Source organism: Stylophora pistillata, chromosome 14, assembly GCF_964205215.1.
Source record: "Stylophora pistillata chromosome 14, jaStyPist1.2, whole genome shotgun sequence".
In the NCBI taxonomy this organism is placed as follows: Eukaryota; Metazoa; Cnidaria; class Anthozoa; order Scleractinia; family Pocilloporidae; genus Stylophora; species Stylophora pistillata.
The window spans coordinates 17918638-17939878 of NC_142532.1; the positions used below are offsets into that span (position 1 = coordinate 17918638).

Genomic DNA, 21241 nt, shown 5'->3' on the forward strand with positions numbered 1-21241 from the left:
ACCGGTGAGGTTGGTTGTGCGGTTAAGGGCTGAAAGTCCTTCATTGGTGTTAAAAAGCCTTCACTGACGTGGTTGGCTAGTGAGATGTCAATTGATTCACCTGTGTTGCCAGAGTTTAGGTGCTTAAGAGATTTAATGATACTATCCTTGGTGCCGGATGCTTTTGACTTGCCCCTAAATTTCGTTATTATGACTGAAAGGGTGGTGTTTTTTTTGCAGCCTCTTTCCAAAATAATTTAGAGAAACTGTAAGGAAAATTGACACTTTAAATTGTTACTTCTGGAAATCAATGTAAATAAGAAATGCTCAAATACACACAGTTCACAAAAGTTACCTTAGCGTTGGTGTTTTTTGGATGACTCCAGTGCCTCATTTTGTAGAAAAAGAAATGGTGCGATTGAAAAATTGTGTCTACTGAAAGTAAGTTCATTCGGAACAATCATCAGGGTTGTCCTCAAGCGCTGGCTGCCGGCAAAATTAGCCAGATGAAAAAGCGGCTATCGCTGGCTGGATTTTTGGCCAGTGATTGCTTGGTAAAGCACAACAGGCACTTCTGAAGTTACACACTTACAATCGTTTGCCACCTTTGAGCCTCCTCTCTTGAAATTTCAGCTGGCAGCTTAATTTCTCAGCTACAACCCTGAATTATGATATCTTTTGGGCAAACTTTCTTGCGCACTGCACTAGAGAGCAATGCAAACTTTCTCGCACAAACTAACATTGAGCTTTAATAACTGAGAGACATAATATATGGTCAACAAGATGATGGGAATGAAAGGCTCTTGTCACAATTTAATAACTTAATAGGTGATATAAGATAATACAGCTCCATGAAGTCTGCAGGCTTAATCAAGCAATCATTTCTTGGTCAGTGCCATCATCTACTAAATCACATGGCAACTTCTTTTTTTTTAAGGGGGGGAGGGTTTGAGGTCAGCAAATTAAAATGATATTTTTTACATTTTTCCTCACAAATACTTTATATCCGATTTATATTTCCTTCATAGCTTTGTAGATATTTTTGGGGGTCATCTTAAATGATTCAGTTCCTCTCTGATGGCAGCCTTTTGTATTGATTATTACAATAAAGTTGTTATAAATAAATAAATAAAAAACAAATAAACCAAACATTATAAGCTGTAAATCTTAACAGTTCCCTTTCCTGTCAAGAAATCTGGTACATGGAGGCCTAAAACAGCCCAAGCACCTTCTTCTGTCACTGGGTCCAAGTCTATATCATAGAAGCACGGTCTTGTGGGTAAGCCTGGCATAGTGCTCATCTGCAGTGTTCAAAAATTACAAAAATAATGTTTTTTTTTTTTTGCTAAGAAGCAAGGTCTTGTAGAGCCAAAGACAAGCCCATTCTCAATGTATGAGAGACCTTTTGTTTTGTAGAGCCCTCTTAGCACTGTCGATGGTGTTGTTCATCAACATAGCAACAGTCATTGGTCCCACACCTGCCAACATAAGACAAATACTGGCATAAATGTTGGCCCAACATTTTAAGCACATCCTGTAATGTGATAATACAAGTTACAATACAACATCTAAATCCCAGAAAAGTGCATTCATTCAAAGCAAGCTGAATTTTCTTTTGAGCATCTCTTCCATGAATAATTGTGTTCTAGTTTACTTTTGTAATTTACCAATTTAGCATTGGTAGATTTTTTTCTGGATGCATCCAAAGCAAATGAAGCATAGTGTATAAAGATTTCAAGCAAACAAAAAGACAAAACAAAACAAACAGCTCTGGTGACAAGTCATCGAGTATAACACACCTCCTGGCACTGGAGTTATCCAACTTGCTCTTTTCTTTGCCCCTTGGAAATCTACATCACCAAGAAGGCGACGCCCACTTTTTTTTGTCTCATCTGAAAGAGAATAATCAATACATATCATCATGCAGTGAACAACAAAATAAATGCTGACACACACATGTACACACAAAAAGGAATTGGCATGTGATTACAATTGTATGCTTCTGTCAAGTTCTTTTTCTGTCTTGATAATGTTATTGGGTCAGCAGCAAATAAACTTGGATGAAACCCATCTTGATTGATGCATGTAACCTTGATCACTCTTTTTTATTACAAACCTGGGATCACATTTATTCCACAGTCAACCACCACTGCTCCTTCTTTAATCCAGTCCCCCTTAAAAGCAAAAAGAAAAAAAAAATAACAAATAAAATAAATAAGTTACCACTAATCAGGATGCCACTCATCTTAGCTAGAATGACCAGAGCTTATACTTTTTTTTAATCAAATCAATTAAAGTATTTACCCATGTATAAGTCAACCCCCTTGGTTTTCCTAATGGACCTCAGGCCACTGTTATGCTAATTTCTTGGATTGTTTGGGTCAGGTCTTTGTACATAACCCCTGTATAAGTCGAGGGTGATTTCTTGGGCTGATTTTTCTGTCATAAAAGGTCAACTTATACAAGGGTAAATACAGTATCCATCCATCCACTTAAACTTATTTGAAAAGGTATTTATCTACTAAATCATATACTTTTAAATTTGGGAAAATATACGCTGAGGCTGATAACATAGCCTCAAGATTTGATAATTCATAATATCATGCCAAAACCAAATTCAATGGTTGTTTTATCATAAATACATTTTTTAAACAATCTGCAAAAGAAGACTGTTGTCTTTGAGTTTGCAAAGGTTTGAGAACACTACACAGATGGGGGGCTCAGAAACAAAGCAGACTTTGAACATGACATGATAACCCAATATCTACTGAAGATATTGGGTTATCATGTGAACTTCACACATTATTGCATATTCATGGTATGCTCTCAACCAATCAGAGCCTTCATAGTAAGTCTAATGAATAAAGTTTAACACAGTGAAAAACATAAATGAATAAAGGCTGATAGTTTCGAAAGAAACTGATTGGGGCTGCGTCGGTGGGAGTAACGAAATAATTTGGGTATATCAACAAAGTTGAAATGGTAATTGGCAACCGTAACGATTAAAAAAGCTGACGTTTCGAGCGTTAGCCCTTTGTCGGAGCGTTAGCCCTTCGTGGTTTCGTTGTTAGCCCTTCGCTTCGACAAAGGGCTCACGCTCGAAACGTCAGCTTTTGTAATCGTTACGGTGGCCAATTTACCATTTCAACTTTATGTATATGTGCACGATCCTTCACAGTAAAGCACTATGTGAGCAATAGTGAAAATCAGACCTGAAAAAAATTTCAGGCCTGTACGGGATTCGAACCACTGACCTCTGCGATACTAGTGCAGCGCTCTACCAATTGAGCTAACAAGCCAACTGGGAGCAGGCCATCAAATTAATTCGACATAAACCCGTAGATGATAAATCAAACAACAACAAACATATGAAACATATGTATGAACTGCGGTTATGAAACGTATATGTGCACGATCCTTCGAAAGATCATGCACATATACGTTTCATAACCGCAGTTCATACATATGTTTCATATGTTTGTTGTTGTTTTATTTCAACTTTGTTGATATATACAAATTATACAGTGAAAACATACCTTGACAAATTCTGTTCTGCCGATTCCCACCACAACAATGTCTCCCCTTCTCACCTACGGCAACCGAAAGATTTAAATATACAATGCGCCTCGTGTAAAGGTTGTTACTTGAACCCAGGATATCAGACCATTTTTACCCAAGCTACTTCATGAATTAAGATCAAAGACAAAAAGAATTTTTTTGTACTCTTTCTGACATCAACACCTGGCTAAATGAAGCTACTAAAATACATGTATGTCCTAAGTGCTAGAATATTCTTAAGGCAGAACCTGCTGACAAAATCACAGTTATTAACAGTTACAAGCAATGGCATACCACATCTGGCAAATCTTCTGTTTTTGAATGACATGTTGTCACTGTAGCATTGTGCCACTTGAGAAGATCTGCCATAGGAGATCCCTGTTGATCATAAAATAAAGAAAGAAAAGATAATCATTTTTATTTATAGCAACTTTGAGTATTCTGATCACCTGTTTGCTGAATAATGAATAGATATTGTGGGTAGAAGTCACATTTTGACCCTTTAACTCCAAGAAGTGATTAACATGTAACTTCTCCCCATAATATCCATACATTATCCAGCAAACAGGTAATGAGAATTCTCAAACTTATCAGGTAGAAGTTGTTAACTTGAAAGAACACCAAATTCTCGTAACCAATTTCCAAGGAAATGTGTAACAGCTAGAGGGGAGAATTGACAACTAGATCTTGGGAGTAAAAGGGTTGGTCAAATATAGCTGGCAATAGATTTTTACGGTTCAGGTGATGACTGACAGGTCACAGTGAAAATCTTAATAATTATAACAATTACCTTGAGGGGTGCTCAGGAGTAAAAAATATCAAAATATCATGAAATGCTGGTTTACTTACCACAATTTTGCTTCTTCCAAGAACTATAGCTTCCTTTCCAACAATTTCTACACCTGTTTGATAAGTTTGATACTTTACCCTTTGATTTCTTAGAGTGACTAGCATCTAATTTCTCGCTACAGAAATCAATAATGCTTTAAGCTCATGAGAAGATCTATAATGATCAGTAACTATAACAGCTCTTGATAGTTAAACAAATTCTCCTTGTCAGCACCTTTGGAAATGTATAGAGAACAGTATGGAGAATATGCATACTGATGCTAAAATGTGGAGTGTTCTACTTCTGTCAAAACCCAATGACTGTGGTGTGAGATCATTACTTTCAGAGCTCGCAATTATAATGCATTACAGGGGAACCTCGATTTAATGAAGTACCAAGGGACTGGGGAAATATTGGTTTCTTATATTGAGGGTTTGTTATATTGAGGTTCTGCGGTACATTTTACTATAACTTTGGCTGGGCTGAAACTGAAGTATCGTTTGTTATACCAAGGAATTCGTTATAAAGAGGTTTGTAAAATGGAGGTTCCACTGTACTTCATGTGGGTGATAAATTCCTTGAAATATTTGCAATTGACAAATGACACTCACCTGATTTTTTAATCAACTCCAAGCAGCCCCTGGGAGTGCATGGCACAATACAATCATCCAACTCTCCTCTGGACAACTTCCCTGCATTGATATCATGCAACCTTTAAAGCAAAATGACATGTTAACATTACAATGCCATAAAAAAAAAAAATAGAATGAAATGAAAAAAATAGATGAATGATTTAATGAGAACAAGAATATTAAATGAATTTTCTCAAAAGAATCACGAGTATGAAACAGATGTTGTCTTTTGTACACAATTCAAGATGCTATGACAACTTGTCTTTATGATAATCAAACAGACAAGAAAACAAAGAAGCTCTGGCCCAGACATAATGCACCTATGAAACAAAGCACACCCCTAGAGTACTCTCAGTATAAACTTCACAGGGGAGATCATTGAACCTGTCCTCTAGCCCCACCTTCTCTCCCCATCCCCCCTAACAAAAAAATTCGACTTACAAAGACAGAAACTCAAAGAAACGAAAGAGCACTAGTTTAATTTTTTTGGCTTCTGTAATACATGTAGGAGATGTAACCCAGAAATACACATACATAAATCAACTACATTTTACATGATTTACTGAATTCTAAGGTGTAAGCCTTTATCATTCCTGGTAAACATTCTCACAATATCCTTTCAGGCCATGTAGCTATAAATGCTTCATATATCCAGAAGGGCAGAGATTCGGTAATAAAGGAAATTAGAGTAATATCTATGGAGCGCACTTTGACGGGAAAACCTCACCCATCTACATCCTTTTCTGGAGTCACAGCGTTAGTACAAATTGCGGGATCAACTGGGTTTTCAGAATCAGGTGGAAGCTGAACAATAATGCCATGAATTGTTGAATCCTTGTTCAGCTCATCTACAGCTTTCAGAACCTGAAAGTTAAAGAACGAAGGAGCAATATGCAATTCAGAAGTTGTGGATCCTTTAAGACTAGCCCACATATTTCAAGAGCAGGATGACAGTGTATAGATGAAATTTCATGGCTCTTTTTATAATTATTCTACCTATACTTTTGTTCACATAAAGCAAGCTCTCTCCCAGGTTACTCGACTGTTTGGAAAACTGACCTTGAACCAGACAACAGAAACACTACACAATTCGAGGTATTTTGGTTTAGTGCTACAATAGAACATACCAGCAGTTCTAGGCAAATCAATTATAGGAAACTTAGTGCCTGGTGATAGAACTTAATGCAGAATTGAATGAAATTAATGCAAGGACATTTAGTAAACCATACAAATCTACTTTCCTTCCAAGCAAATCAACTTCAATTCCAGGCAACACAACCACAAAATATTCCTTGGTTTAATCATCTCTTACACTCACATCCCCTACACAACCACACACAAAAATGAAGTTGTTTAATCAGGTCATCCATAAAGTGTTAATAAACGTAATTCTCACATCTGCTTGAGTACAGGTTCTTGGAAGCTTCACATGCCTCGCCAACATCCCAATCTACAAAAAAAAAAGCCAAGACTTATAATTTTGTCAAGCCTTTCACCCTTTATACCCTAACATCAGTATCCATAACACATCCCCATTTAAAAATGTACTTCACCATTTTAAAATGTACTTGACATTTCAGGTATCTTAGTTCCTGAATGAGCCAATCAGATCTCAAATGCATTTTTAATGAGTTCTCTGGGAACTAAGTTCCTGTGTCAACCAATCAGATTTGGTTTGTAATATGGACTTTGCTCTTTAGGAACTAAGTTCCTCAACAAACCAATGACATGGAAGAATACATGACGTGACATTTCTAAATTAAGATTCGCCTGTTTAATTTATGTCAACACTAAATAGAGCGGACAACAATGTTACACTTTGGAAATGAGTCGAATACACGATGGTCTACACGGCAACGAAAAGGCATCTGATACCACACAATTCTGTAAAAAATGCCACAGCGGTTTTGCCGCGCTTTTTACCAGCGCTAATACATATATCTTGTTAGTAGTTTTGTTGTGTAGTATCGCTGATTATTATTACAAGTTGTACCGTAGTTTGACGAGCCCTTAGGGCGTGCGAAAATACAAATAACGAGTAAAATTGTTACTCAGCGATACTATACAACAAAACGTCTAATAAGTTATTTATTATCCAAAACGCCAAACTGTTATATATATGTTGTTCAGTGCGGGTGAATTTCGCGGATATTTATTTACGGGGAGTGCGTGACAGAAGTATGCGAAGCAGTACCAAACTGGCGCGTTGTTTTGTTGCTGTTTCTATTTTCTTCGATGAATTAAAGGAAGAAATTTCCTGGACGTCGAGCTGTTCTTCTTCATTTGATTCATCTAGTAAACTTAGATCTATATTTGCCAGCCATTCTGACTCTTCGTCGTAGGATGTATGATTCAAACTGGCTGCCGTTTTGTTTTTCGTCATTTAACTACAAATCCACCGTCATTTAACTACAAATTCTCCGCTTGCGCGATGCGAGAAAATCTGTTTAACCGATACTCTAGAGTACAAATACCGCGTGACATTTGTACTCAACCAATCGTTTCGTAACATTTTCAACGCTGTAGTGTATGTATAAAGGGCAGAAATTTCCTCTCCGACGCTTCAAATGCGTTGTTTATTTTGTTTCGGAAAAGTATTTCGCTACGCTTCAATGATCTCGTCTCGGATTGGTGAAAAAATGACAGGTGTATTCGTGCGTAGAAATGAACTTACACTTGCGAAACGGGATGTAATCGGCGTTGAGTTTCTTGTTTTCCTCTTCTCTCTCGTGAGTTGAAAAAATCCATTCCCAAAGAAAAATTAGGCAGATCTTCATCGGCGTATTCGCTTGTTGCCATGTCTAGTTTAACTTTTTTACGGAAGTTTTTCCCGGTTTTTAATGAAAAATGCTGGTCACTCGCGCGAAAAAAAATTGTCCCGAGGGATTTGACGTCACCAGCGTGAATCAGTGGGAAGCACGCTCGCGCAATTGAGTTTGATTGCACGACTCTTAGAAGCTATGTTGTAATAAGCAACATAAACCGGTCTAAAAACTTATCGCAAGAGCAACATTGCCGGGGGAGAGACTGTTTTGACTTGTGTACATCACCATTTCAAAACGTACTTGACATTAAAGGTATCTTAGTTTCAGAATGAGCCATTCAGATCTCAAATACATTTTTCATGAGGTCTTTGGGAACTAAGTTCCTGTGTCAACCAATCATATTTGGTTTGTAGTATCAACTTTGTTCTTTAGGAACTAAGTTCCTCAACAAACCAATGACATGGAAGAATGTATGACATGTCATTTCTAAATTAAGGTTTGCCTGTTTTATTCATGTCAACACTAAATAACACAGACAACAAATTGAATTTATAACATGGCAGAGCCGCGCAATCAAACTCAGTATCTGTAAGCGTGCTCCAGATCTCGATAGCACACGCTGTTGGCGCCTGCAAATGGCTTCGCCAGAATTTTTTTTTTTTTCGCGCGAGCGGCAAATTTGTGAACACGGTGAAAAATATTATACTTCGCGACAATAATGGATAAAAATAGAGACTCGGCCCACCAATCCCAAAACGAAGACAATTTTGCGACCTTTTCCCTTTGGCTAGAATTCTTAACCGAGGCAGAAAAAGAGAAAAACAACGGGAAACGAGACTCGGCATCAGCGCTGTCACGATTCGCTTCACTGAACAAACACTTCTAAGATAGTGTTGTCCGTTATTCGTGTCGGATTTCGGATGCAAAATTTCACCGGCTACGTTATAAAACAATTGGTTCATGCTTTTAGCTGTGCACTATCGACTTATGGAGCACTTGGGTTTTTCTTCCCAAGGAATTCAGTCCTCAGAAAAATAGTTATCTCCACCCATCTTCGCTTAGCTTCATCTCGGGTAAGATGTCTAAAAGAGATGTCGCCTCATTTCGCGCCATGAAGTAAATTTTGGCGGGGAATAGACCGTGACCGCTGTTCTTTTTCGTGTTTCCCAAAACACATTCCCAACGGATTCAGCCAACAGATACCTGCGCAACTATCTTGCGAAATATATCGATCGTACGCGATCAATTTCGCAGGAACTCCTGACCTCACCTGGATCTTTTTCCAATCTCAAGTCAGGTAACCGCTAGCTGATTGGCCAAACTGGTAACTAATTTCTACCAATTCTATTCGTGTTCCCACGGAGACTGTTCGTCGCTACACTGCTGCAGCAGTTGAATTTTTTTCAGTACGTTTGCACGAAGCATTTGCAGCTTCCTCAGATTACATTCTCCTTAATTAATGTCAACTAGGTAATAACATATAAAGGCAAATCACGTATGATATCATGTTGTTAATGAGTGTTACGCGGTTTAATATTTTAGAGGACAGTTAGTTCGGCGAATAGACTGAACTCAGGGTTGTCGTAACAGCAACAAGAAGATTGGAAAAAGATCCAGGTGAGGTCAGGAGTTCCTGCGAAATTGATCGCGTACGATCGATATATTTCGCAAGATAGTTGCGCAGGTATCTTTTTCGCGAACCACATTCAATCTTGTCCAACCAATGTCATTTGGTGGGTCGGTGGAGTGATAAATACGTTTTGAATGTCGCAAGACATGGCTGAATCCGTTGGGAATGTGTTTTGGGAAACACGAAAAAGAACAGCGGTCACGGTCTATTCCCCGCCAAAATTTACTTCATGGCGCGAAATGAGGCGACATCTCTTTTAGACATCTTACCCGAGATGAAGCTAAGCGAAGATGGGTGGAGATAACTATTTTTCTGAGGACTGAATTCCTTGGGAAGAAAAACCCAAGTGCTCCATAAGTCGATAGTGCACAGCTAAAAGCATGAACCAATTGTTTTATAACGTAGCCGGTGAAATTTTGCATCCGAAATCCGACACGAATAACGGACAACACTATCTTAGAAGTGTTTGTTCAGTGAAGCGAATCGTGACAGCGCTGATGCCGAGTCTCGTTTCCCGTTGTTTTTCTCTTTTTCTGCCTCGGTTAAGAATTCTAGCCAAAGGGAAAAGGTCGCAAAATTGTCTTCGTTTTGGGATTGGTGGGCCGAGTCTCTATTTTTATCCATTATTGTCGCGAAGTATAATATTTTTCACCGTGTTCACAAATTTGCCGCTCGCGCGAAAAAAAAAAAAATTCTGGCGAAGCCATTTGCAGGCGCCAACAGCGTGTGCTATCGAGATCTGGAGCACGCTTACAGATACTGAGTTTGATTGCGCGGCTCTGCCATGTTATAAATTCAATTTGTTGTCTGTGTTATTTAGTGTTGACATGAATAAAACAGGCAAACCTTAATTTAGAAATGACATGTCATACATTCTTCCATGTCATTGGTTTGTTGAGGAACTTAGTTCCTAAAGAACAAAGTTGATACTACAAACCAAATATGATTGGTTGACACAGGAACTTAGTTCCCAAAGACCTCATGAAAAATGTATTTGAGATCTGAATGGCTCATTCTGAAACTAAGATACCTTTAATGTCAAGTACGTTTTGAAATGGTGATGTACACAAGTCAAAACAGTCTCTCCCCCGGCAATGTTGCTCTTGCGATAAGTTTTTAGACCGGTTTATGTTGCTTATTACAACATAGCTTCTAAGAGTCGTGCAATCAAACTCAATTGCGCGAGCGTGCTTCCCACTGATTCACGCTGGTGACGTCAAATCCCTCGGGACAATTTTTTTTCGCGCGAGTGACCAGCATTTTTCATTAAAAACCGGGAAAAACTTCCGTAAAAAAGTTAAACTAGACATGGCAACAAGCGAATACGCCGATGAAGATCTGCCTAATTTTTCTTTGGGAATGGATTTTTTCAACTCACGAGAGAGAAGAGGAAAACAAGAAACTCAACGCCGATTACATCCCGTTTCGCAAGTGTAAGTTCATTTCTACGCACGAATACACCTGTCATTTTTTCACCAATCCGAGACGAGATCATTGAAGCGTAGCGAAATACTTTTCCGAAACAAAATAAACAACGCATTTGAAGCGTCGGAGAGGAAATTTCTGCCCTTTATACATACACTACAGCGTTGAAAATGTTACGAAACGATTGGTTGAGTACAAATGTCACGCGGTATTTGTACTCTAGAGTATCGGTTAAACAGATTTTCTCGCATCGCGCAAGCGGAGAATTTGTAGTTAAATGACGGTGGATTTGTAGTTAAATGACGAAAAACAAAACGGCAGCCAGTTTGAATCATACATCCTACGACGAAGAGTCAGAATGGCTGGCAAATATAGATCTAAGTTTACTAGATGAATCAAATGAAGAAGAACAGCTCGACGTCCAGGAAATTTCTTCCTTTAATTCATCGAAGAAAATAGAAACAGCAACAAAACAACGCGCCAGTTTGGTACTGCTTCGCATACTTCTGTCACGCACTCCCCGTAAATAAATATCCGCGAAATTCACCCGCACTGAACAACATATATATAACAGTTTGGCGTTTTGGATAATAAATAACTTATTAGACGTTTTGTTGTATAGTATCGCTGAGTAACAATTTTACTCGTTATTTGTATTTTCGCACGCCCTAAGGGCTCGTCAAACTACGGTACAACTTGTAATAATAATCAGCGATACTACACAACAAAACTACTAACAAGATATATGTATTAGCGCTGGTAAAAAGCGCGGCAAAACCGCTGTGGCATTTTTTACAGAATTGTGTGGTATCAGATGCCTTTTCGTTGCCGTGTAGACCATCGTGTATTCGACTCATTTCCAAAGTGTAACATTGTTGTCCGCTCTATTTAGTGTTGACATAAATTAAACAGGCGAATCTTAATTTAGAAATGTCACGTCATGTATTCTTCCATGTCATTGGTTTGTTGAGGAACTTAGTTCCTAAAGAGCAAAGTCCATATTACAAACCAAATCTGATTGGTTGACACAGGAACTTAGTTCCCAGAGAACTCATTAAAAATGCATTTGAGATCTGATTGACTCATTCAGGAACTAAGATACCTGAAATGTCAAGTACATTTTAAAATGGTGAAGTACATTTTTAAATGGGGATGTGTTCCATATTCTCCGTACTGTTCTGTATACATTTCTTAGGGTGCTGACAAGGAGAATTTGTGTAATAATCAAGAGCTTCTTTAGTTGGTGATCATTTCCTTTATTCTCGTGACCTCAATATGAAATTCAGTGGTGATATTGTAAGGAGAAATTAGATGCTGGTCACTCTTAGGAGTTGAAGGGGTAAGGCTAACTGACATGACAATTTTCTCTTAACAGTGTAACTTCTCAAGCAAACATCATGGTCACAAGAATAAAGGAAAGTAAAAACGAACTATGGAAAACAGAGACTTTTATACCTATGGGCAAAAGAATGGAATCTTTTAGACACTTCTTTTAAAGAAATCAACTTCTTTCTCATTTTTAAGCATAGAGTGAAAAATCCTGCATTTAGTAAAGTTAGTGTTGAGATTTTATCCTATCATGTTTACATACCTTGTGTATTACTTAGTTTTTATGTTTCTAATCTATTATCTGTTTACGATGAATTTTGTTTAATTTATTTTTATTTTACAGGTCCTCAGAGAATACCACTCTCCAGTTATGTGAGCCCTTTGTATAAAGACTGTTATTATTATCTTTATTATCAAAACAAAAAAGAGTAGATGTGAGCCGAAAGTGAGTTATTTTGGATTGTTTTTTTATGCTGTTAATATTTTGTATTGTAGAGGATTTTATGGAAATTACTGCTAAATAAAAATTATTATCATTATTGATCATTATTATTATTATTTATTATTATTATTATTTAATATTATTATTTGTTATTATTATTTATTATCATTATTTAATGATCACCAACTGAAGAAGCTCTTGATTGTGAAACAAATTCTCCTGGTCTGCACCTTAGAAAATGTTTAGAGAACAGTATAGAGAATGTACAGACTGATGTTCGGGTATAAAGCAATAAGGATTACAGATACACGTGGATCAATTTCTCATTTGTCCCAGAATTCCACCATCCAGTTTCACTTAGTATAGCTATATTTACCTCTTCTGCTGCTTTGACTTTAGACTTGATATAAACTGTTGAGTCACTTCGGTCACCAATCTGAAGGAAAAGGGAGCCATAAACAATTTATACCAAGCACAACTTTACTCCAAGGAGTGATTAGAAAGGAATTTCCCCCTAGAGTTCGATGAATTATCACACAAAAGACTATATAGAGAAAAGAATAGCAAACCAGCTATAATTTGGAAGATAATTATTGCTTCCTTACATGTACCATCAGATTCTCAGAACTAAAATTGCACAGATATAATTTTATATACTAGCTGGCAGTTTTAACTGGCTACTGCCTCATACTGGCAGCTCAGTAATGATGTTAAGATACCATACCTGTACAATGGCAAGGCCTGGCTTAAACCCTGCATTTTCTTCTTTGACCGCCGCAACATCTTCTTTCAACTTCTGACGTATCTCACTGCAAAAACAACACAGGGCTGGTTTACAATCTGTACCAAACACAAAGTCAAATGACATGATTTTCTAATATTCTTATAAACTGTTTGCCACTGCCTGTCCACAATTCATTTTAACTCCAGGTCTGAGACCCAAAGCTGTGGAGAAGAAGCTCTGACAGCCCTATCTAAATTTGCACATCATATTTATGCCCTGAGCAAGGTCTTGCCCTTATGCATGGAGTGCTGCATAAACCTTGTAAAGTCATTGCTCAGAGTCTTGAATATAAAATCTTAAACTCAAAGGATACTGGTAAAAATGCCTGATCAGTTAACCCTTCCACACACACACACACACGCATGCACGCACACACAAGAGCTCATTAGTAATTATCGCTACTTTCTCCTATACAATTCTAGCCTGTGAACAGGCCTTTGGTCGAGCAAATAGCGAAAAGGCCTCTCTCTCCCCTTTCCTCAATTCCCCAAACAAACTTTTTTTTTTCCAAACAGAGCCTGTTCACAGGCTAATACAATTCTTATTGTGCTGGCTGGGAGAATTTGGTATTGGATAAACTAACAATCCTATAACTGATATTTTTATCCCTCCCATCACTTGTCTGTTTGATATTGTTTTGGTATTGTAAAGAGAGAGACAGTCTTGGTCACTCATGGGTGTTGAACAGTTAGGAATTTCAATTAGAAACCTTAACCTATTACCAAATTTTGCAGTTCCTATAGGTACTAGATTGATAAGATTTACATAGAAATTAAATCAGTAACTCTCCAGGAAGCTTTTGAAAAGGAAAGAGAAGTGATCAAGACCTGAGGTGGGTGCCCCAAAAATTGGGGTAACACAAATATAAATTTATGTTAAATGAGGAGGCAACAATGGTTTGAGAAAGAGGTACATTTGGCTTACATTCAAAGGAAATACCGTAAGAATCTATCAAATACAGGTGATCACTGAATGACCTCTAGATAGTGAGGTCTAGGGTGTAGATGATTGAAATTGGATCGTTATGGAAAGGCGCGCGTGATCACCACGTAGCGCTCTTTTCTAATTAACTCGATTAATTAATTTCCACTTCTGAAACAATATTACTTTTTCCAATGAACGTTCCATACTGTTATTAAAATCAGTGTTCTGTCCGTGGTCGACTAGGTAAATTTTCAATTAAGATATCATCGGATAATGCTTCACAACTACAAAACACACTCATACGCTGTGCACGTGGAAGGAGATCAAGCGATCACGAAAACTTCGAGAATCACAAAAGAATCAAAATTCATAGCGTATTTAATAAATTTCTGTTTACAGATAGCTAGGGAATGATTTCAGTCCCAATGTCTAGTGAAAAAAAACTACAAAACATATTTTACCTTGCCACTTCTTTGCCAAGAAGTAGATGAGCCTCCGAAGCAACTTCAGCCATGTTGTTTGGCGCCAAGAATAATTCCCACAATACATATGGGGCATTCCAAAAACTGGAAAATCAGGATTTGTGGACAGGGAATCTGAATTTTACGTGACCTAGTTTGGCCTCTGGGTTCTGTCTCCTGTCAAAACACAAACGTTTTCCGTCTGCTTCGGCAATTTGGCCTTGCTTCTAGATAAATAACAGAGGGAGTAAAGCCACTCTCCTTTGTGCAATGAGTTATGATGCAACAACAATAAGGACCTTTTAGCCAGATTTAAAATGTTAGACACTTTCTCTGAGGCCTTCTTTCTACTCAACCTCGTTCCCAGGGCCTTTTCCCTTAGCTGGGGGGTGGGGCCCACCCCCAACTCCACCCCCAACAAAGGGAAAAGGCCCTGGGAACGAGGTTGGTTTCTACTCTCACCGCATTGTTTTTCTATCGTATGTTATTACATTCTAATCGTCACTACGAGTGTTACACTGAAGTAAAAAAAAACAACAAGCCTTTTTCAAAACAATGCTAGGGTTGTTCAGCTTTGCTCAGTGTTTTTACAGCACCGTTTCATATTGTTTTCATTTTCCCCTGCGTAGAAAATCTCTGGAAAGCAATAGCTTTCTTTTCAAAGAAAATGTTTTTAGGTAAATAAGAAAAATGATAAAATTGAAATATGATCATTACAATAAAGATAACAATGATAAAAATAATAATGCATGTAATAATAATAATAATGATAACATTTATGATAATTATAATAAAAATAGTAGTAATAATAATAATGATGATGATAATAAAAATGATGATAATAATTGTATACTCCAAGAATCAGACAAGCTTGGTTACAGACTTTCTTTATTCAGATCATACAAATTATTTCTAATCAATTCGTTTCCTAACAAAAATAGTCTACTCCTACAAAAATCTAAGTTTGAAGATCGCTTTCAATTATCTTTATAACATAACCAAAGTAAAGCGCGCGCTCTGATTGGTCAATTCAGCGTCCAACATTTGCTCATGGGTGTACGCTGCTGACATGAACAAATGCAAAGACTAGTTTTCCACGCGCGCTTGTTTTTTTTGGTCACGTAAGATTTGTTAAATAAAAGAAAACTCTTTTGATACAATGTATCACGGTTATGTTATAAAACAAATGGTATGCGCCACAGTGTACACCATTGAGTTGTGGATGCACTTGGGAGGTTTGCTAAGCACTCAAGAAGCAAGAGTCGCTCTCGGCTATCGCCTTGCACGACTCTTATGCTTCTTTAGTGCTTAGGAACCGTCCCGCGTGCATCCATAACTCAATAGTGTACGCTGTGGCGTTTACCATTTGTTAAATAGTAATTACAAATGCAGACTGCATTCGACTAGTCGATTCTGTGGGGACTTTATTGATCTGCAAAAGGCATTCGATACTGTCGATCATTATACCTTATTACGTAAGATGGCTCATTACGGAATTCGTGGTATAATCAATGATTGGTTCTGTTCGTACTTAAATGGAAGAACCCAAACCACTCAGGTTGGTGCCTATATTTCTAAAAAAGAAATAACCTCTTGTGGAGTACCACAGGATTCTGTTTTGGGTCCTTTATTGTTTCTGATTTGTATTAATGATATTTACAAGGCTTCAAACAAACTAGGATTCTACCTATTCGCTGATGATACAAACCTGTTATATGCTGATAAGAATTTAAAATCACTTGAGTTTGTTGTAAACGTTGAGCTACTTAATGTCTGTGACTGGCTAAGCGCTAATAAACTCTCCTTAAATATAAAGAAAACTAATTTTGTTATCTTTCATCCATACCAAAAACGCTTAGATTATGAAGTGAAACTTAATATATATGACAACCAAAGTAATAGACTGATAAGTATAGAACGTAAATCATATGTTAAGTACTTAGGGGTGCTAATGGATAGTAATCTCTGTTGGAAATATGATATCAGCCACATCGCGTCAAAGATCAGTAGTCATATAGGTATAATATCTAGATTAAGGTACTTCACTCCCTTCGTGACTTTGCTTAATACATATAGATCTCTTATTCTTCCATATATCTCCTACGGCCTTACTGCCTGGGGATAGGCAGCCAAAACGCACGTAAACAAGATACTCCATCTTCAAAAACGGGTAGTCTGCTTGATGAATTTCTCTAAGTTTAATGTTCACGCTGTTCCACTTTTTATCTCTACCAATATTCTGCCTTTACCTTTAATCTACTTTAAAAATTACTCTATCTTAATGCATGATGTCTATAACAAAGTCGTGCCATCTAACATTTCTGCTCTCTTTAGACCCATTAAAGATGCTCATCATTATAACACACGATTCTCTACCGCTGGTAACTTCTATATAAACTACTTTCGACTAAATCACTATAAGAATTCTTTTTCCTCTATGGGCGCAAAAATTTGGAACTGTATTCCTGATGTTTTGAGACAGCTCCCAAAATATAGTTTCAAGAAAAAATTAACCGAATCTTTACTTCAAATCCTTCTAAACCAGGATTCTTATCCTGATATTGATACATTAATAAATGAAATGACATGAAACTAGATTTTGTTAAAATAAAGAGTATTTTGGAATATTTTGAGCTTTTCCTGTTTTTAATTATGTGCTCGTGGCTTCATAGTTAGTATACCTATATTTTTGTATTCACTTTTGTAATATGTACCTTTGTAATTGTTATTTATTTTTTGTCGTTAGAATAATGCTATTTTTAATATGTGACTGACACGTTTCTCATACTACCTGCCTCGATTAGCTTCGCTATATTGCAGGTAGTCTTAATCTAGAAGTTAAATTGTGATTATAAATAAAGATGTTGTTGTTGTTGTTGTTGACTAGTTCCTAGAATTTCCCAACTTATGGGTGGAGATTCTATAGAAAAATTCACTGCCTAACGAGTGAAGTTCACCTTAAATTTCACGCGAAAAACCGATATCGCACGAATCACGAAGCGATGAGTGCGATATCGGTAAAACAGGCGCTCGAAGCGCGGGAAGATATCGGTAAAAACAGGCACTCGAAGGGTAAACGCGTCGACCAAGTTTGGATTGGTTTTAGTTTTGCATCTGATTGGTTGAGATCCTGCTGCGACTTTTCTGAGCAAGAACAAAGCAACCCCGACATTCAGTTGAAAATGTCTCTTCTAGTTTACTCAAAAATCTGTAAACGGTGGTTACCTTGATCGACAACCACAATTCGCCCACTATTAAGAACAGCTATTGCATTGGGTGAACGGATTTCTCCTAAACTGCTACCTTTTGTTCCAAATTTGCCCACAAAAGTTCCATCCAATTCAAAGAATTGTATTCTGTTATTATTTGTATCACAAACTATTACGTGTCCTAATCTGTTCACTGACAAACATCCTGGCCCATTAAACTCCCCGTCTCCAGTACCCTTCCTTCCAAACTTGTACTGAAAGTTTCCATTCTTGTCAAAGACTTTGATACAATGTTCACCAGGGTCTGATACTAGGAGATATCTACCACTTTGAACGCAGTGAACAGGGTGAATAAAAGAGCCCTTCCCCCCTAACCTCATTAGAAACTTGCCAACTGGCGAAAAAATCATAATCAGTTTGTTACCTGAGTCAGTGACAATGATATTCCCATCACTGTCTCCAGATAAACCACACGGAATAAGGAACTGACGATCGACGGAGCTCCCTTTCCCTGGGATACTTCCCAAGAGATCTCCCTCCCCATTAAAAATCTGAACCCTATGGTTGTTGTTGTCTGATACCAAAATGTTACCGTTATTATCAAAAACTATTCCCATTGGGCAATAAAATTCTCCCGCTTTACTACCTTTCTTACCAAAGGATCTTAAATAATAACCCTCACTGTCGAAGATTTGAACTCTATTATTTTCACAATCAGTTACAGCTATCTCGTTCTGGGCATTAACTGCGATCCCCCAGGGAAACTTTAACATTCCTTGGGACGAGCCTTTGTTCCCAAAAGATAAAATAGTTTTGTATTGAAATAGTTTTACCAGCACGGCAAAAGGACTGCCACACACATGTTCACCGTTTACCTTTACTACTACTTTGCATTCGCCTTGGCAATTGGGTGAATAACTGATCTGATAGACGCCATTCTTATTGTCATTCATTCGTACTTCTGTAGCGCACTGTCGACCTTCTCCATCCAAGATTTCCACCGTTACGTGGTCATGTTCATTGTAACACTGTCCTCCCTCAACGTTCCTTGTAGTCAATGTAAAATGTGCTTCACGGTTGACAATTGCTTTTCCAAGTCCTTTTCCTTCAGCAACAGAGTGAAATGCTTTTGCTTGAAGTGTCATTCTCAAAGTTCCGATTTCTTCAGTGTTTACAGTGGACAAGAACTTTGGATTCTCTGCAAAGATTAGGTTGGGTACTCTTTCCGGGTCAACGTCCACTGGCTGGCTTTGAATAACCGCCTGAAATATTGTCTCTATTGGCTTCTTCAGTTGAACGATTTCGACGTTTGTACTTTGTATTAAAAGTTTCTCAGCTTTTTCCAGTGACGATTCGAGGATCTTTATTTGACGCTCTATCTCCGCCTTTTGCATCGTAAGATGATCGAGTGTATTCTTCGTTTCGTTCTCCACCGCTGCAAAAATGTTTTGTTTCTTCGCTTCAATAGTTGCGATCAACTTGTTCACAAGCCCTTGAACACTTTCCTTCATATCATCGCGTTGTCTCACCAGTTGAGCGTAATATTCATCAAGTTGACCGAGAGAGTTCATCTTTTTTTGCAAATTGCGTCTTTGTGCGTCAAGAAATGATTTAGTTTCAATCTTTTGTCTTTCAGCTTTTTCTTCGATGTGCTCTAGAGTGTGACCGCTATGACTCATCGTGGCACAAATTTGACAAACAGGTGATTCGCATTTAGTGCAAAAATATTTCAGTTCTTCTTTCTCGTGTCGAGGCTTCGAGCAGTACAAGGGGCGTTTCAAAACGTCCTCGAAGTCTTTGTTCTGAAATTCTTTAAGCGCCATAACACGATGATCTTTATTGCTCTTCATAATATTATGTCCAATGACACAATCCTCACACCAAAATACGCAACACTGGAAACAATATGAACTTTCACAGCTCCTCTTCTCGCAATTTTCACATCGCACCTGGCTGGTTTGGCACTCTTTTATGGCCAGCACATCGATCAAGCCGTTTAGGTAAAAACTTGTGGGTAGATCTTTCAGGTCGCCACTATCAGGCACTCTGCTAACGGCTTGACAATTCGGACACCTTATCGTCTCGTGGCCATGGCTTGTTCTGTGCCACTGTTTCAAGCATTGCAGACAGAAACTGTGAAGACATGGGAGGTGTTTTGGCTCCGTGTATATGCTAGTACATACTGGGCAGGACACTTCTTCTCGAAGGTTATCCAATAACGTTTTGACATCCATGTCTTCAGTATCAGGTGATAAGATAGTTGGAGAGGCGAGGTAAAGTCTCGAAATTCAACTAAAAGCTGTATGCTTCCTTTTCCTTCAAGAGCTATATTGGAATCTATTGTTATTTTAATCGTTTCCTTAGTAGCAAACAATTTCACTACGTTGAGGTCAAAAGATACGGGATATTTCCCTAGAATGCAAACCCTTAGGTATTGCGCTGATACTTGAATATTCTTCAACAATGATAAAAGCAAAACGACTCAAAAAAATTCAATTTGAGCAAAAACTTGTAAACTGTTTATAATCTCTTGATCTAAGGTCTTGGAAGGGGGTTATTGCAAACAGAAAGAGTCACTTCAACCATGATCCCGATACTTCCCGACGCTGTGAGTAACAAACAAATGCCGAAAAACATTACATAACTTCCCTGATAAAATCTTGCTGGATATTGAACGATTACCTAACGACTCCCGTCTGATTTCTAGAGACACGCTCACGCATATCCTTTGTTTGACCGCTGTGTCATGCATTAGGTCAACTGTGGCCGGCTGTGCACAACACAGCGGTCAAGCGTAGGTAGGGCATGCGCGAGGGGATTGGTTTCGGGCGCCCGAGCGCCAATTTCGCGCGCTAAATTTCTCAGGAAAACCTAAGAAACGATCTTCGTCTCGCAAAATAAGCGAAAAAAATTGGGACACTCATAGAAATTAGTAATAGAAAACAAAAATAGGGATCAGGAAAACCTAAGACTTTTCGAAAAAAAATCCTATTCAGGTGCAAATATCCAGTTGAACTGCAATTCTGTTTGGAATTTAGCAAAAAATCTAAGTTGTACGCTCAAGTTAGGGTGGCCCTTTAAGCGCAGGGACGCACGGGCCTGAATATCTAAATTTAATTTAGGGGTCGGTAAGTAAATGTCGTGTCTATTCTTGTGTTATGACTACTAAATCAAAATGATCACAAAAATATGGGGGAGCTTTCAAACACCTTGACTTACTGGGTTGTGTGGCTGCTTGTACCTCTAGTCATTAGAACGTTTGCACACCCATAGA

General features: G+C 38.0%; 2 protein-coding genes across 3 annotated transcripts; both read right to left on the reverse strand.

The window, feature by feature from the left end:
• Positions 1–763: 763 nt before the first annotated feature.
• LOC148716919 (C-1-tetrahydrofolate synthase, cytoplasmic-like) lies at positions 764–14899 on the reverse strand. 2 transcript variants are annotated; one of them, XM_088744914.1, is made up of 13 exons: positions 14759–14899; positions 13314–13398; positions 12966–13025; positions 6395–6448; positions 5726–5862; positions 4978–5078; positions 4387–4439; positions 3832–3915; positions 3516–3569; positions 2096–2153; positions 1779–1871; positions 1382–1457; positions 764–1280 (listed from the first exon to the last, which is right to left on the reverse strand). In XM_088744914.1, exons 1-13 carry the CDS (start codon positions 14809–14811, stop codon positions 1277–1279), a joined length of 912 nt encoding a protein of 303 aa, XP_088601040.1. In that variant the 5' UTR covers positions 14812–14899; the 3' UTR covers positions 764–1276. The 2 variants fall into 2 exon arrangements, with proteins under 2 accessions (XP_088601040.1, XP_088601039.1); XM_088744913.1 differs by having other exon boundaries at positions 764–1457; positions 14759–14898.
• A 1470-nt stretch (positions 14900–16369) lies between these two features.
• Positions 16370–20278, reverse strand: LOC111342998 (E3 ubiquitin-protein ligase TRIM45-like). Its single transcript, XM_022950121.2, has one exon. The coding sequence runs from the start codon at positions 20199–20201 to the stop codon at positions 17955–17957; it is 2247 nt and encodes a 748-aa protein (XP_022805856.2). The 5' UTR covers positions 20202–20278; the 3' UTR covers positions 16370–17954.
• Between the last annotated feature and the right edge of the window lie 963 nt (positions 20279–21241).

Bases quoted from the DNA above. Each gene is read 5' to 3' on its own strand.
- LOC148716919 (XM_088744913.1), bottom strand. From the start codon at position 14,811: ATGGCTGAAGTTGCTTCGGAGGCTCATCTACTTCTTGGCAAAGAAGTG. The intron at 13,026-13,313 runs GTATGGTATCTT...CTTTTCCTTCAG, and splicing joins CAGGCCTTGCCATTGTACAG to ATTGGTGACCGAAGTGACTC. The intron at 2,154-3,515 runs GTATGTTTTCAC...TTTGCTTTTAAG, and splicing joins GCAGAACAGAATTTGTCAAG to GGGGACTGGATTAAAGAAGG.
- LOC111342998 (XM_022950121.2), bottom strand. From the start codon at position 20,201: ATGGATGTCAAAACGTTATTGGATAACCTTCGAGAAGAAGTGTCCTGC.